General features: G+C 34.2%; 1 protein-coding gene across 1 annotated transcript in view; it reads right to left on the bottom strand.

Moving 5' to 3' along the window:
• LOC131062304 (trafficking protein particle complex II-specific subunit 130 homolog) overlaps positions 1-18,284 on the bottom strand; it is a 206,542-nt gene that overhangs the window by 143,099 nt on the left and 45,159 nt on the right. Inside the window, exons 4-5 of the mRNA XM_057995932.2 lie at positions 13,905-14,088; positions 13,630-13,720 (exon numbers count right to left, since the gene is read on the bottom strand). Of these exons, the coding sequence (XP_057851915.2) occupies positions 13,630-13,720; positions 13,905-14,088 (275 nt within the window). The remainder of the gene's footprint in view (positions 1-13,629; positions 13,721-13,904; positions 14,089-18,284) is intronic.

Raw genomic sequence — 18,284 nt, 5'->3', positions numbered from 1 at the left:
CCAACAACCATTTAATTATTTCTTTGTAGGTTATGGCTAGAAAAGAATATATCATTGCGGTCCCTTTTGAGGACTAAAGGTTGCAAATAGATAAATAAAAAGGTACAGTAGTAAAAAATGTTGCAAGTCAATTCTTTCAAAAGATACAGCTAGTACCAAACGGTATGACCAGCATTAGAACATGGCAGTAAAATATTATAACCTACAGGAAAACTTAAAATTTTAAGGTACAATCAAGTTATCAACAATACAATTTGTCTTCAAACCAAAAATCTAGAAACTCCACACCAAAATCACCCAAATTCTTAAGAAAGCACACCAAATCGTAATATAATCTGAAAATTCAACGCAACCAAAACAATTGAAAGTCGAAAACTTCTGCAATTGATCAAACCAAAAATCTAGAAACTCCACACCAAAATCACCTAAATTCTTAAGAAAGCACACCAAATCGTAATATAATCTGAAAATTCAACACAAACAAAACAATTGAAAGTCAAAAACTTCTGCAATTGATCAACTCAATGGTAATCCATAAAGGGAATTACTTGAATGAATAGGAAGGTTTTCACCCTCAAACCATTCTTTGCTAGAGGGTTTTTGTCCCAAGGCAAAAACAATAAACAAAATTTTCAATCTCATGAAGCTGGTCCTTGATAATATAAAATTGTTAATCCTACCTACTGCTCAACTCCTTATACAGGCTTCTTAAGGAAAATTAATATTATTTTCTTTTTCTCATTCTCCCTCCAAAATTTTATTTTTGAATAGCATCTAGAAAAGCCTTTTGATTAATATTACTTTTGGACTCCATTCCTGGCAACATTTTTTGTCCCTCTTTTTAAAGCGACATTTTTAATAACAAAACATAAGTTGTCCTTTTACTGAATCATAAAGTTAATTTCTGAACAACTTCAATTAAATAATCAAATTAGTTCCCTTGCACCACCCATCAGCCTACAGAAAATTATAGGCTAGGGATCTCCTTATTACTTATGCTTGGAATGGGGACATGACAGATTGCTCTGATCAATCTAATGAGAAACATTTTATCCAAGGACCAACATTGTGGAATGATGGTTGGCAATGTGAGCTACCATAAGATGATATTTTCCAACATGTATACTTAGATAATAATCTAGTGGTTGAAGATTCAGACCCATGCTCTTTTAATTCAAACTCTGAAAATCAGTTGGCTGAAGACTCAATTGATGAAGATGGTCAACAAGTGTTACAATCACAAGGTGCTCCATTGATAAAGACAAGGGTTGGTGAACAGAACTTTCTTTATCAACTTAAGCCTTTCCTAGAAAATGACACTTGGACTATGTTCAAGCTTGCATATGTTAATGGCATGGATGAACAAGACTGAATCTAATATGTGGTGGTTAAAATTCCTACTATAGTTCTATAGCCACAAGATATTGGTGGATACCTTTAGAAGGAAGCCCAATAGCTTCACTTGTTACAGAGGTTTCTCCTTGGTGAATAAAAACATCTGAGAATAATGCATATTAATCAATTTGTCTAGAATTTCTCACTGCATGATCATGTCTACCCACCTAAACCATGGCTCTTTGACAAAACTGTTGGTTGAAAATTTTGTACACCTGGGGGATGTGCAAAATTGTGGTTTCAGCCACAGTGTGTGAGTATGATACTCTCCTAATTTAGGGAAGGCTCCCCCTATCTACAAACTGAACTAATCTAATATGGGTGAAACAGAAGTCTTTCTTCTTCTTTCAAGAAAAACTATACGCTTTTTCTCTTCACAAAAAAGTAATAGCAATTGGAAATAGATAACAGCAAATACAAAAATGAGACTTTTTTGTAGGAATTTTGGGACATAAAGGGAAGCAAAGTTTCCATCAAAGCACAAAAACCTTCGTCCCTTCCCCGGAATGGGAAAACAGAAATGAAAGCACAAAGTCTTCAACACTTTTGTCCTATCAACCTTTTTAGATGATTTCCTGCTAACCAAGAACAATATGTAGCAGCTCAAAGTCTAACTACATAATGCACCTCTTATGCACAAACATAGAAAATAAAAGCAGCACAAAGTCTGCAAGTTACCTTCTTACTTTGAGTTTTTTGCAGTGGCTTCAAACATGATAAGAAGCTCAAAGTCTACAAGACCAAGTCTGAAAACAAATCTAAAATTGCAAACGCAATAAGCAGCTCAAAGTCTGCAAGATTGAGTTTGAATCCCTCTTGTATAACACCTCAAAACTCACAATCTATCTCCAGAAAATGTCGTCACATAACACCTTGAATCAACACAAAGTTTGAAAGCAATTTGTCTCTTTTAATTGACTCTAGTCTGATTTACAACTAAGCTCAAAGTCTTAGAGTGTACATACAAACTGGCAGAGTCTTGTTGCATTGCCAAAAGATATCAATTACAATAAACCCCCTCAAGTATTTATAGGAGAGGAGCCTTGAGAAAAATGTGGGAGGATCCTAATTGACTTGAGAAATTCTCTCAACCACCATGACTTATTCCAACTACAGACTAAGACTTATTCAAAATTACAAGTCCTATTCTAAATTGACTTGTAATTAGCTTACTTGTAATTACAAAAGTGCAAGTGATAAACTTGCAATTACAAAATTGTTTTTTTACATGGAATTTGTCGAAACAAAATTACAAATGCATAATTGAAACTATTCTATGTGTCCAAAGACACGACTCTAACTACATCATCCTCTATTTTGAAAATCTTCATGTTGCTTCCAGATACTAGAACTTGAAGTATTTTGGATTGGTGAAGACATCTCAAACCGGAACGTGTAATGTCCCCTACTAAGTTTAGGCCTGTTTTAACCATGATTAATCTATTTCTATATATTTTGACTTTTAAACTAACTTGAGTAGGAGACAATTCATTCTTAACATGAATCAAATCAGTGATAACATAATCTTTTCTTGATATTGAATTGATAATTCAATCCAACTCATAGTTTCATATTTATTTTGTTCATTCAAATTACTATATATATATATATATATATTCAGATAGTATTACAGTATATGTTTTACTGCAGAGTATTTCTTTATAAATAATTATTTGACTGATCAGCCCTTATATATATATATAAAAAAAAATCAAATTTTATTTTCTATAATATAAATTACTAGCACTGCCATTTACTAAAACACTAATCATTATTCTACCTAGTACCCGTAGTGGCAGACAGATCTGACAAGCGTCAGATCTAGTCTGCCCCTGTATGTGAAGTTAAGTATGAAATATAATCTATATTAGTATTACTCTTAAATATTACTATTAATATCCTGCATAACAAATATTATAAGGCTATATATATTAAGCACATTCCCGTTCATACCACCAAGTCCCAAGATATTACTGTCTGGAACTTATTAACAGTTCTGATCTGATCTGGATGTCTTGCAGACTATTAATACCCCTCCATGATCGATAATTGATGATGATTGATACTGCTATTTTCTGAAGATATGTTTTGCCGACTGCTGTTCGATATTCCTATCTGAAGATGTGTTTTTTGGATCGATTCCCTAATATACCTTTCAAGAGGGAGAAGTTACATCCTTTCTTGTCGATAAGACACGTCTCCTTCTCAACGTGTCACTTCATAACAATTGATTTATTATTCCAAGGGTGTCGATTAGTCTCCTTCTCATATCCGTTGCCTAATTGTCTCTAATCATTGTTTATCATTAAGGTATTTAAAGTAATCGTTGATATTATGGTGAATGTATTAATAGTTGCACTATTTGTGATTCTAGCATTGCCGCCACATACATCTTTTTTGAAGGGGTTGTTCATTAGCGGAATTAATTCTAATATTCGTTTGTGGCATGAAGAAATCATATTTCCCATTCTTACTATGTGTATCGGTCTCACCATAGTGACACATATATCTCATCATCCGAATAATTATATCAAACACTCAATATGTTCGGCTCCTCAATTACTTAATATCGGTTCCTCAATGTCTATTCCCAATAGTTATATTTGCATCAAATAATACTATAGGCTTACTAGAATCTGTAACGGAACATACTTGTCTTCAGAAATATGGCTTTCACCTATAGCCAATCGACTTGCTAAATATTGATATCTTATAGAATATCAAACTGGGTCTCTTCGATAATACGGATTTCCTCTAAACTTTGCACAACATAATTAACTCCTATGAATACTCCACCCACTTTTAGGTGTCCCTCACATCATTCTGTTCAAGTCGTCATTCTTTAATGTCGATAATAATATATATGTTCTGCCTTCGTATATAATCGATATGATTGTTATATAATTAAGGAATGCCACTATATGTTGAATGGTCTTCTAATCTTATATCAGTAGATATCTTCATGTCTACAATTATTCATTACTGCTTAATGAATTGTATGTTATCTTTAAAGATAATACAAGGAGCTTATTTTAGTTGTTCAGTGCTATAGACTTATCATTTGGATGGGGACATCACAGAACAGGAATTTGCATCCTTAATGATCTGTGTCTTTCGCCAATGAACTCCAATCCTATCTTCTTGCTTGGGGTAGTACTGGATTTTCAAGAGGGAAGTTCTTTGCAAGTCTGAAGTAAGAAGCCTATCTGTCTTGAAAGCATTCTATGCTCTCAATCATTCATATCACTTTTCCATCTTCTTGTGTGGCTCCGTCATGTTGTTCTTCTTTCTCCAATCCTGGAATTTGCTTGCAAAATAAGGCCCATGCCTTAATTTATTGATTTGGTAGGTCATGTGTGCAAACATGACTGACATTTGTGAGACAAAGGGACTACAAAAGTGGGGCCAAAGCTCAATTTCGGGTTTTGGAGACTGCATTACATGTGTGGAAAAACAAGAGCATTGACTTGCAATTATGGAGAACAAACATGCAACTTCATATGTGCAATGGATAACTACAAGTTTGCACTTGTAATTTGACCTTTAAGACTCATTTTCAAGTTTTTTTGAGTGCATTTTAGACCAATTTCGGGTTCTAGAAGGTAGGCTGCAAGTGAAAATGGGGAAAAACTCTCGTGAAGACACAACTGCAATCGTGTTTTAAAATTCCAATTGCAAGTAGACTCATAATGGGAAAAATGAATGAATGGATGAAATAGTGAGAAAGGGATTTTGATATGAAGGAGAAGATGGAAAGAATGATACCAACCGGTAATGGAAAACTTGGATGACCATAAATAAATATGGAGAAGGACACCTTCATCTTGATAGCTTGGAAAATGGAAAAAACTTAACTTGCAATCAGATTTGTAAAACCCGATTTTAGAGAAAATGAGCTTCATAACAACTTTTAATATTGCAAATTTGGCAAAAGAATGTTAACTCTTTTCAACCAAAAGGGGAAGAGCAACATTACACAATCACTTGTAATCCGATTTTAAAAACCCAAATACAAGTACATAGGAAAAATAGAAAAGGGGGAAAAACAATGCAACCTACAAATTGCATTCAAAAACTTGGGAATTTGGGAAGATCTTATACAAATCTGAATTCAAACAAGAACAAATATTTACAAAGCATGATCAATCAAGGAATTTAAAACAACCAAAAGAAAACAGACACAAAACTGAAAATACATACCTTGCTTGATCAAAACACCCTTAGAAAAGAATAATGAGCTTGGGAAGAACCAAAAAGCTCTATAAATAGACCCGTTGAAAACCCTTAGAAGCCAAAAACGGATTTTGATTCAACCTCCTCCAAAAACGGCATGAAGAGGAGAGAAGCAAAACGCACAAAGAGCTTTCACTCTCCACATTTGAAAGGAGAAGCAAAACGCACAAAGAGCTTTCACTCTCCACATTTGAAAGGAGAAGCAAAAACGCCCAGCCAAAACACGTTGCAAGAGGGATTCAAATGAACCAGCAAATACGTTGAATGAGGGATTCAAAACGTGGCAAAACATGGCAAAAACGCCTAGAAAATGGAGGAGCAATAATCTCCCACATCTTCTACATTCAACGCCCAACTCCTTGCAAACCGGATTCAAAGGGAAAAGCCACAGAAAACGGATTCTTGGAAGCAAGAATGCAATTCGGGTTCTTCACCTTCAACTCCAAGTAAAAATGCCCTTCAAAAAGACGCAATCGGGTTTCTGAATCCCCTTTGCAAGTTAAAAACATTACTTTTCCTTCATTTGTGCAAATTTGGGTTTCTAGGAGAAATAAGCACAAAAAGAAAGAACAAAACGACTTGTAATAGGGAAATAAAATCCCTATTACAACTTAAAAACATAAAGACTCATAAATACTTGTCATAGGGAAATAAAAACCCTATTACAACTTAAAAGCACAAAGTAGGAACTTTTATGAGAACTTACAAGTTCTCATTAAACTTGTATTTTTAAATTCACTTATAATTTGTCCAAAAAGGTCCTACAAACAACTTAAAAGACAAAAAGGGGAAATGGGAAATAAAAAGCAAGCTACAAGTTACAAGTCTTTTACAAAGTTCACTTGTAATTGCTTGAAAAAAAACCTAAAACACAAAAACAAAAGAAAACTCCTAACTTGCAAAAGAAGGAAAATTTCCCACTTGCAATCACGAGGAAAAACCCGAATTTGAAGGAACGACATAGCAAATGAACTTGGAATGCGATGAAATTTGAAACATGGATCAAGGATAAACCGAAGAACCAAAGATTAGTCCAGTTCAGAAAGGAGCAAGAATTTTGCCTCGAAAAGCATGCCTTAAGAGTAAAATCTCCAACTTGTAGTGACTACTCTGAAACCCAAAATTGCACGGAAAACTAGGAAAATGAAGGCCAAAACTTTCCAAAACTTGGACAACGATGGCAAAGACAACCCCTGATGATTTGACACTAACAAATGTGAGTTTTGCACCTTGTAAAACGTGCCTTGGAGACAAAAATGACACATTTTAAGCAAAAATTTGTAGGGGTTGTCACATTTTTGAAAATCCAAAAAAGAGGACAACAAAAACTTGCAACAATTTTTAAGCTATGTGCTATAACGACCAAATCCTCTAATAATGGCATTCAATAAATTAGCAATTCTTATGAGCCGACCCAATTTGAAATAAACTTTGAAATAAATTAAGTTGGCGCCAATGTTTAGGTTAGTAAAGAGTTTGACCACCCTTCTTGGTATATGCACCCATTTTGGGCAAACTAATTAGTAATAAATTAACAACTCTTTGTACCTGGTCGACCTGCACTTTAAGCAAGGCAAAAGTTAGGTGAAAGGGCACTTTGGATAGTATAAAGAGAGGTCTTTGAGGATCATCAAGGGCATCAGGAAAAAAATAATGGGCAGCAATTATCAGAGCAGTGAACAGAGAGCAATAATCTATATATGCAGCAATTAACTTACAATAATAATAAGGAATATATGATAATAATTATCAGCAAATGATGTACTAAATGCAGACCGTAAGACATTTAGTGATCAGATCAAGACTCGTTATACAGAGCAGATAATACCACATAATCAGCACAGATCAAGACTTACTATACAGAGCAGATGCAGATCGGGAAACACATCAAGCAATCAGTTTTATAAGGAACATCGATCCTTCGTAAGGAGCAAACAATACCCAGCAAATAAAGAGAACATCGAACCTCAGTTCAGAATTAATTAAACGTGAGGCCAACAGTCTTGATAATTGCAAGGTGCTTGGTAAATAGTTGGAAATAATAAGTAATATGCATACATATTACTGTTATTATATATATTCATTCTTGCTACCTTTTCCTTTAATACATGCATAATTAACTATATTAATAAGGATCCCTTTAACACTTCATCCAACTAACCATCCCATTATGGAGGGGAGAATGGAAATACATGATAGCGAGGCAGCAGTATTGAGTACCATCAAGTATGCCAACAGGGGTGGGGCAAGGAGGCGGAATGACAAGATGTTGATTCCGTGCTCTTGAGCTTGATGGGAAGGGGCGGGCTCAAGGCGCCTTATATGATTTCCTAAGGGACTCCATAGTGTGGATTGGTTGGTAGGGAAAACCTTTGAGTGAAACCCATCATGCTCTCAAGAGGATGAATAAGGAAACATGGATAGGGGGTAGACCACTCCATGCTAGATGTCCAATGTGCCTACCACTTGGAGCCAAGAGGGTGAGTGTCCGCTCTCAGGCTTAATTTGAAGATTGCTTTGGGCCAATCCTATCATGCTCCTTCATTCAAACTCCATTGTGATTAGACCTAACTAATGAATTATGATTATTATATGTATTTGTACTTATCTGTGTGATCACTAACCCTAATGGAAATAATTGAAATTTATGAATTATATAAATATATATCCAATATTGTTTAATATGGTTGCAATAGGGATGATTTAGACCTAACTAATGGATTATGATTAATATATGTATTTGTACTTATCTGTGTGATTACTAACCCTAATGGAAATAATTGAAATTTATGAATTTCAAAGAACCAGAAGTTTGCAAAAATGCCCAATTAATCGCGATTTTTATTGAATCGCACCCAGCAACGATTTATTCCCCATAAAAATCGCGGATTTTACTTAAAAATTGTTGATCGCTAGTCAATGATTATTTAGCGTATTAGTCGGCTAAAAATCACATTAAGGTTGCGACTAAACGTGCGTTTAAACCGGAAATCATCGCGATGTAGTTTGATGTGAACTGCGACCCCCATAAAACCCTATAAAGCGCCAACAATTCATATTAAAGTAGACGCCGACGTTTTTCGGCCATGACATCACGCGAGCTTTGTTTGGGAGTGTGCACATTATATTGATTTAAAATTGCGAAAAAAAAGCATTTAAATCCGACGAAAATGCTAAACACAATTTTTTTGGCCTGCAGAGTTTCGACGGCTTAAGACTTTGCAAGTACTTTCCCATAATCTGGCGGAAGCTTTTGCAAGTATAAAAAAATTTATTCTTTAAATTTACAATTTATGTTTTAATTTCAATTTAATATTATATAAGTATCTTTCTAATTTTTTAATAAGTTTGTAATTTCATTTTATTTATTAAAAATTTTAACATTTGTAATATTGAAATTTAATAGTCTTTTTTTATTTAAATGTTTTTTTATTAATTAAATTTTTAAGAATTTTTTCATATTTATTTTAATTTTAAATTATTAATTTATAAGATACAATAAATTCAAATATTTATTAATTTAAATTTTTTTTTACTTTTTAAATAATAGAGTTAATAATTTTATTTTATTTACATTAATTTTTTGTTAAAAAATTGTAATGTTTAAGATATTAAAATTTTATATTATTTTTAATAAATTAGAATTTAATATTTTAATATATTTAATTTAATTTATAAACTATTAGTTTATGAAATTTAACATATTCGAACATTAATTAAATTTAAGAAATATAATATTATTTTATTTTAATATTAACAAATTTAATTTTGTAAATTAAAATTTAAACTTATCAATATTTAATATTTATTATAAATTATTTAAATTTTTAATAATTATAATTTACTATATATAAATTTAAAGAAATTTTAATAATTTAACAAATTCAAATATTCAAAATTAAATTTAAGAAATATAGTACTAATTTGTTTAATATTAACAAATTTAATTATTTAATTTTTTTAAATTATTAATATTTAATTTTTTAATTATCTGATTTTTTCCCAATTTCTTTCTGATTTTTTCAAAAAATCTTATACTTTTGATTTGTCAATTTATTCCCCAAACGATTTTTGCTACTATGATATAAATATATACCCAATATTGTTTTATATGGTTGCAGTAGGGATGATTTAGGGGTTGTCCAAATTTTCTTCTCTCTCTATAAAGGACAACACACCAATAACTTTATGGAAGCTTTGGCTATTCTTTTTGCTTTAGAGAGAAGTTGTGCCCTTGGATGGAAAAAGATCATCTGTGAATCAGATTCACAGATAGTTGTTGATATGCTGAATAAGCAGCAGGTGGAGGGAATGAATTGGAAATTTGCCTTAGTGGTCAACCAGATTCTTAGACTTTGTAGTTCTCTAGACTCTGTTACATTCAGCCACATTCCTCAGGAATGGAACAAGGTTGCAAATTGTTTGGCGAAGTGGGCTTCTGAGCAAATGGGGATGTGCAATGTTGGAGACTGGAATCTCTTGTCCACAAAGCATTCAAGGATGTTAGAAGAGCTGGTTATGGAAGACATGAGAGATTATTTAGAGGTTTTGAGAGAGCTTTAACTGGTTGGTCTTTTCTTTTCTCTTGTTTGGCATGCTAATGGGCTAGCTGGTTCTTGCTATTGTACTATTATTCTTTGATTAATAAATTTTTACCCCTTTTCTCAAAAACAAAAAAAATATGGTTGCAGGACTTAAACCAGGGGTTATCTTGTTAAAAGGCATTTTAAATGTTAAAGTTATACCTCTAATGATCTTATATTTCTTATATGAATGGAATTTGTGATTTTAGGACAAAATTTAGGGCAATCCCAAAAAGGGGACATTACAACTATACAGAGCCATATGTTTAATAAATGAATTGAAGAGCCTCAACTTCAAAGTAATGTGCTAGAAATGTATTTGTAAAAGAAAAGAAAACAAATCTTGGGGAGGCATATGCCTTTGCCAAAACACACTAGACAAGCATAAAACTAGAAAATGATCACAAAATAACTCCCATGTATATGTAAGCTATTGTAATCTCTACAAACTCCTTTTTGTATCAAATCTGAAAACTGAAAAATGCATATCTAGACAAATTTAACACCACACTCTTAGTTTTAATACAATTCATCACAAACTCATGGAGCTCACAACAATGAGTATTAGCATCAAGTACTGTCCTTGTATACTATTAGCAGTGTGAGCAAGGCAACATCATCAACTAAAAACAGCTTGCCGGTTAGGGTTCGGGTTCGAAGAACCGGTATGCCAGTACGGCAAAATTTTGAAAAGGGGTTTGGGTTCATTTGGGTTCATTTGGGTTCGTTAGTACAAAAACATGTAAATTATATATATATATATTAATATTTGTGCGGCCTATAAGCATAAATTAAAATTAGCATGTAACATAGCATCATATAAACAACAAAACAAACATAAACTTGTAATCATAGCATCATGATCATACCATAATAGCATCATATACATCAAGTTTAATATCAAAATGACAAAATATTCAAGTATCCCTATCTCAATAGTAGGTTTCAATTGGGTAGGTCTCATATCTTGCCCTGCAACTCGTGCTCAGAAACTGGGCTCCTTGTTTTGTAGAACAACAATTGCTCAGATTTGCTCTTGCTCTAGCCAAACATGTTCTGTAATCTTGTACTAATATATCTCTCCAACACTGAACTAAACCATATAATGTTCCACTAGCAACGAAACGCTTAATTGCAGGGATGTAAGCTTTCTCAGACAGATTTGACAAAAGGCTGCTGGTTGTGTTCTCGAAAGCATATCTACTTTTAGTATTATCCATCGTGTTCACCAAGAGAATTCTTTTATTATCTAGTCTTGAAATGAAATTAGAATTGTGATAGTGCATGAAACAGTCATCAAACCATATTTTCCCACCTATGTCGTTGGGGCAAAGATCATCAAGGGTTTTATTTGCTTCCACTGCACATTTTGAGCATCTATCTGCTGATATAGTTCCAGTGCACTGGAGCAGACCATAGACCTTACTGGGAGATTGGCCATGGGAAGAAGTGTTAAACCCTGAATTTTTAGGTGCATTAAGATACAGATCGTTCATAACTAGGTTTAAGTTTGTGGAATAGGTGCTGCCATTGGTGAAAGTTGAGGAATTATCGCATGTGTGCCATGCACATACACGACTGATGGAAAATTTTGTACAAACAGCAAAAAGAGGACAAACCACCTAGGCGGAATTGAAAAAAAAAATTGCCATAAAAAATCACTTTTTGGGCCGCCTAGACGCCCGGGTTCGCTTTGGGTTCTTTGTGGTTCTCTTTGGTTCGACCTGGGTTCGCCCGGGTTCGAACCAGGACGAACCACCTCTGGGTTTTAAGAACCCTGGTCGAACTAGGCCCAGAACCACTAACCAGTTCGAACCAGGGGGGTCCAAAGGAGAACCCGGTAACTCAGCAAAATAGCAATTAAAACATTATATAATATAGGAAAAAGCATAAGCACATGAAAAGAGAGGCTACCACACTAATTTATTTCCACATCCAGATCCTATAGGAGGAAAATGAGGGGTGGAGCAGGTCAATACATGTTGCTAGAAGTAGATGTTATTTCCCTTATGTTTTTTAATTCAATGTATTAGACATAGGCTTGGACTATGCAATTCAATGAACTTCAATATAAAAATCATATCTTCTTTGTGTTGGCGATAAATTGCCGACATATGAATAATACTTTGTTATGTTAGTTTAATAAATGGCAATGTAATGTTCCCATAGGGGTTGGTAGTTGCCAACGGTTGGTATCTCCGCCAACAGCCAGGTGTTACATATATGTTATATTGTAGCGGGAACAAGATCACTATTGTGGTATTCAGTTTACATGTGGAAACAAAGCTATATCTTTCTGCCATAATTATTCTGTGATTCATTTATGTTGTTGCTATTCATGTACCTATTAGTTTCTGTTTACTTCTGGTATTCTGAGAATACCACACCGTAGGGAGTAAACACTTTGCTTCATTTAATAGCATTATTAATCACATCCTGAGAAGAACTAATATGCTAAAATGTATTTGATCACATTCCTATGACATTGAAGTTAATTGTTTTGGATGAAAAAGAAAATGTGAAATATCATTTACTAAATGATTTTATACTTCGCCGACGTTTTTCTCAAATGCAAAACAGTGGCCATGTTTTCTTGTTGATTCTGAGCCTCATGACTAAGGATTGAGAACTTACTTGAATAATTACCCACCCTAAAGAGGATATTCTCACATCAGTTGACAGACTATTACAGCAAAAGAATCAAACCTTGATGAAAAGAATATGTTTGATGAATCCACAAAGATTGTGCAGAATCTGTTGACCACAACTGTTTAAGAAGCAGCTCTAATTAATTATCAGCATTACCATGGCCTTCATTATTACAGCAGATGAACCATTTTACAAACAAAATTGTTGATCATGTTCTTGTCTTGCCTAAGTGTACATGGATGTCTGCATACTTATACATCTCTCCATATGCATGGAGAAAACCAAGATTTTTTTTGCAGAACAATCCACCTTACATTATAACTTGAACAATAGCTTGGGTTATAAATTTATGAGGAACCACAATAGAAAGGAAATGTTCTGCAGGTAAAACGTAAGAAATGTACAAAAATTGTGCTTTCAAAAACATTTCATAAAATTCAACAGTGTAATGACAGCTCATGCAAAGAGCATAAAAAATATAGAAAAAAATGTGCATGTCAGCAACCAATTAATGTGCTATAGTAGATTCAAGTGACTTCTTTAAACTCCGAGAATTACAATAACAGCTACTTTGAAAAAAACATAGGATGTAGCACAAACTTTGACAAAGGAAGAAGCAAATTTATACCTTTTCATTATTGCAATATATAAAATATATAAAAAATATTCCTATGAGAAGGAATATTTACCTATGTTCTTTGCCATTAACTACAATACACAAAGACTTCAACTTTCAACATTAAATCACCACAAAATAATGAGTAGAAACCTGTTTCTAAGTAGCAGAGTTCCAATTCATCATATTCACGCAATGCATCATCATGGAGCTGTGACATCTCAAACATAAATGCCAAACTCTCCTGCATGAATTAATCAAGGCTGGTTATTCTGAATGGTATGAGCACAAACATTTAAACTTTCTTATTCACTATCTGAAAGGTAAATTGTTATTGATTTTCGGTTATTAAATGCTGTCTTTGCATTGTTGATTACAAGATAAACATACTGGCAACAAATAAACAACAATAACTAAATAGTAAATACCTTAAGAATGAAAAAATTGCAAAAGTTCCATACTGGCATGAAACGGTTTTCACTGAGCTTACGAATTTCCTCTTCATAAAATATAACACGTTTATCCAATGCATTTCTGATGCATTCTAGCATCTTAGCCTCAACATCTTCCCAAAAAGCTGCTTCAGCTGCATGTATATCTAGTTTGCAACACCTGTACAGGAATATCAGGAATAGAAACATAACATTCAGTCTGAAATTGAAAAAGGTTAGATAAACATGGAAACACAAGACTAAAAGAGAAAAAAGGAATCTAAAATTGAATATTTAACTATGTTTGCCTTTTAAACCTTCATCTAAAAAATATTCAACAACAAATCCCACTAGTTTCATCCATGGATGTGTACATTAATTTCCACCATCCTGTCTAGAAAATAGATTACAGAATTGGGTACAATTATTGGCCATTCAATTCACAAGAAACTTTATGAACTTCACACTGATGCACATGTCTCCATGACTTCCAACTTGGTTTATGCTGTTGCTCACAAGCAAATCTTCTTAATTTTGAATGGGGAGGAGCTTTCTAAACCAACAATCCCATTCATTAATTCAATCCTCAAGTTGACCAACTGGACTGCTTCAATGATACTTTCATCTTCTGTAGCTTGTGACCTAAGAAGAGACTTCAATAGAAGAAATTTTATGAAATGTTTGTAACGAGAGAATGAAGAGATTGATATATCTAAATTCCCAACAGTACACGTACCAGAGTTTGTGACTACAACAGTTGACCTCTCAGGTTTCCTAAGTACGTCAATGATAATTTCTGTTGACAGAATATTGTAAATAAAGTCAAATTGTTAATAGGCAAACATATGGCATGAGTCCAACTCTCAAACAATAAAGTCATTACTCATATAAAACCATCTTTGCAGCAAGGTGTATTTGGTATGTGATTTCAAGATACAAGCTCAAGCCATATGACAAACAACTAACCTTTCATATTTGCAGAAAGATTGAAATTGCATTGGGGAGTCATCACAAGCATACTCCATACTTTAAAGACTCCTGGGTTGATTGTAAGGATTGCAAAGGTCAGGTGCAGTGATAACAGAATAATATCCCTAATCAAATTCAGGAATTTCGTTTGATAAGAGTTCCTAGCAAAAAATACTGAAGAGGAAGACAAGCATGAAATGACCATCCACTTCTATAGGTAGGTCTTTATCAAACATTTGCCTAGAGTTGACTAGTTCAAGGAAGAGAGTCATCAATTGAAGATCAAATCAGAAAAACTGCTGATCAAACTTTACTGTGGCTCGATAAGAGAACTGTGGATTGTACCAAAAGGTTACCGCTACTGGTGGAAGAGATTCATTAAGAGATCATGGCTCTGCCACTCTATGTTACCAGAAACGAGAAACGAAAAATTGCAATGGCAATGGCAACGTGATGAGAAACGGAATATTTAGAAGTCGGGGATAAGATATATATATATATATATATAATTTTATTGAAAACATAATTAAAAAATTTTGTTATTTCGATGGATTGGAAAAGAAATCAGAATAAATGTACTGATAGAACAAACAACACTCATGCCTGAAAGTTCTCAAATAAATTTTTAAAATAAAAGAAACTTCAGTTTAACTACTCAAAACGGAGGGAAAGTCGAAAAACCGCAGAACAAAAGGTGACGACCTGCATTTTAAAATAATAGCGACCTAGGGCTGACACGGGATGGAAGAATACTGAACTGAAAACAATCTGGCAAACCTGAACGAATCTCAGCTCAGCATGTAATAGTCATAGTAAACTTCTGTTATGCTGATGCTTCTGTATCTTTCACGGATGGCTGGCATAGCTTTGTTTCTGACAATGGTTAGCAACCAAAGATATACTTGTTTTCAGTTGTCATTGACACATATGTTACCAGAAATTTATCCAAGTTATGGTTTAGGGCAAGATAGACCAAGGCATTGCAGACGAGAGAGGTGGCGTCATTCTTCAGATTTATTTTTGCAACTGAAATGTCTTAGAAATGGGCTGTTTGCAACCAGAAAAGTGTTTTGGCCTTTGAATGCAAAACTGAGGCTCCTTGTTACGTTTCTGGTAACATAGATGCCACTAGATCCTGCAGTACGAAATGAAGACCCATAGTTGCAAGTCAGAAATCTTAGAGTCACCTATGTTTCAGAAGATGCTGCAGGATAGGATGGTGATAATAATCTGAAGAAGAAGAAAATCGATACACCATGTACAGGAAATAATGGAATTGTCCAAATTTGGCATCTTCCCTCCAAAACATACTCAAAATTCTACTACACCTTCAGACAATCCTCCACATGCACTCCGATAGATAACATAGGTGGTAATCCAACCCTTGACACCAGAAATTCATATAGATCATAACAGCCAACTGTAACACTCATCCTCATCGAAAGCAGCCATCCAGTGTAGTTCATTGAGCATCGCATGGTAACCAATATGGCCAATTTGGCCCTGTGGTGTCCCGATCATCCCAATAGATTGGTGCACAGCGCATCAATATTGATTCTTCAAAACAGGCACCTTCTTCCCCTAATTTCAATGTTTCCACAAAAGAATATGCCTCTTTCACACATGACTAGCTAGAATAAATAGTCAGTAGCAGTAAAGGTTGTCTCTGATTTTAATGCAATATCTTTGATCACTGAATCAAAACCATCTAAAAGACAAAAAGGCAATGCATCATTTATGTGGCTGATCTTGGATGTTTGCAGAAATAAGCACACCAGTAGTTAACAAAGTCAAAGTAGATATGATGCCATCCAACCATCCAACACAGGAAATTACACTAGGGAAGTTCAGCAGACAGGGCCAGATCAACAGCTTCATATGGTTGTACAACCAACAACGATTAGGATGGTCAAAGATGCTGACTTCAATTGGGAGGTTATATATTCAACATTTGAGCCTTATCATAGATTCAAAGGTAATCTTGACTCATCTAATCTGTGGATATATGTACGGACACAAATATTACCCTACAAGTTGAAAGGATCAGCAAGTAAGGACGGTATACAAAATTGTGGGTACAGGAGCCATTAAAAAGAGGATTGAAAGAAAGAAAGAAAAAAAAAGGATATGAAAAACAAATTTGAAGAAGAAATTGCTTCATGGGAAATTTTCCTTCCTGATGTCAAAGAGATATCTAAAACTCAAGTCGAGAAGCAAATCACAGGTGGATATTTCAAAGAATGATGCAGGAGTCTAGGTCCACAGGCAATCCTGCATTACCCAGAGATATTTATTTGTTTTATTTTCAGTTTTGGTTTGTTTTGTTGCTCTTGGCACCTTGCTATATCAAAGAACTTCTAGTCTGAGTCAAATTCGCAAATGTGAAGATTTTGCCTAAAGGCGATCCCCTGGTTCAGCCACTAGTTTCACTGGAACAATTATATCTCAATATTCATGAGGGCTGGAGCTCAACCATTTTAAGAGTGTTTGTGACTTCATTTCTCTGTTACTAGTTCAACTGTAGGCAAAACCGGGTCCCAGTCCAGTCCGAACCGGGTTCAGGGTCCTGGTCCAATCCCCTGTGTATTCGGCCCGGACAAACCTAGGCGAACCCAAGCCAAATTTCACCTCCAGATGCGTCTAGCCAGTGAATTTGGGTAATTTTAATATTTTTTTTACTTTTTATTGTAAGGTATCCATCTATAGCAGTGGTAAAAAGATTGTCAAAACCATGGCATCAAGGAATAATCACCAGGTTGTTATGCTAGAAAAAAAATGGAAGGTCTAATATAAATCAAAAAACTCTTGCATATTCAATTCTCAATCTATAATGAAATCAAATTTATAACAATGCATGAATCATGTTTATCATTGTTAACGACAGTATACTGTGTCTGCCAGAGTATCAAATGACTGCTTTCAGCATTCTATCAAGTGTGTCAGGGCAGTGATCTGTACATAATAGTGACCAAGGGTTAGAACCATGTTAAAACCTTAGGGTCAGATCAAAACTTTAAGGATACCTTAAGCCTTATCCAAATTCTTGACACACTCCAAGGTCCTATAAACTCAAAAAACAGCAGTCTTAATATGCATAAAGACCTTGTGATACAGCACCAAACAAAGACATGTACAAGGAAGCAATCATGAGAGTGATAGTAAACTTCAAATGATAGTTGTATCAAACGCGAGATCATAGTGTTCTATGAAGAGTATCCTATCTATCACAGTGTTCTATGAAGAGCCATGGATATGATAGTCACCAAATCGTTACCTCCAAAATGTCACAAGACTACAGTCTATAGAGATCATAATCACAAATGATTGTCATGTCAAGTAAACCCAAGTCAAATGACCTACGGGAAGATAGTCATCTAATATGGATGATGATGATGCTATTTTTGATGA

The sequence above is a fragment of the Cryptomeria japonica genome, chromosome 7 (genome assembly GCF_030272615.1).
Source record: "Cryptomeria japonica chromosome 7, Sugi_1.0, whole genome shotgun sequence".
Classification (NCBI taxonomy): Eukaryota; Viridiplantae; Streptophyta; class Pinopsida; order Cupressales; family Cupressaceae; genus Cryptomeria; species Cryptomeria japonica.
Note: the sequence above shows the minus strand (reverse complement) of the source record. Positions and strands in the feature narration are given on the sequence as shown.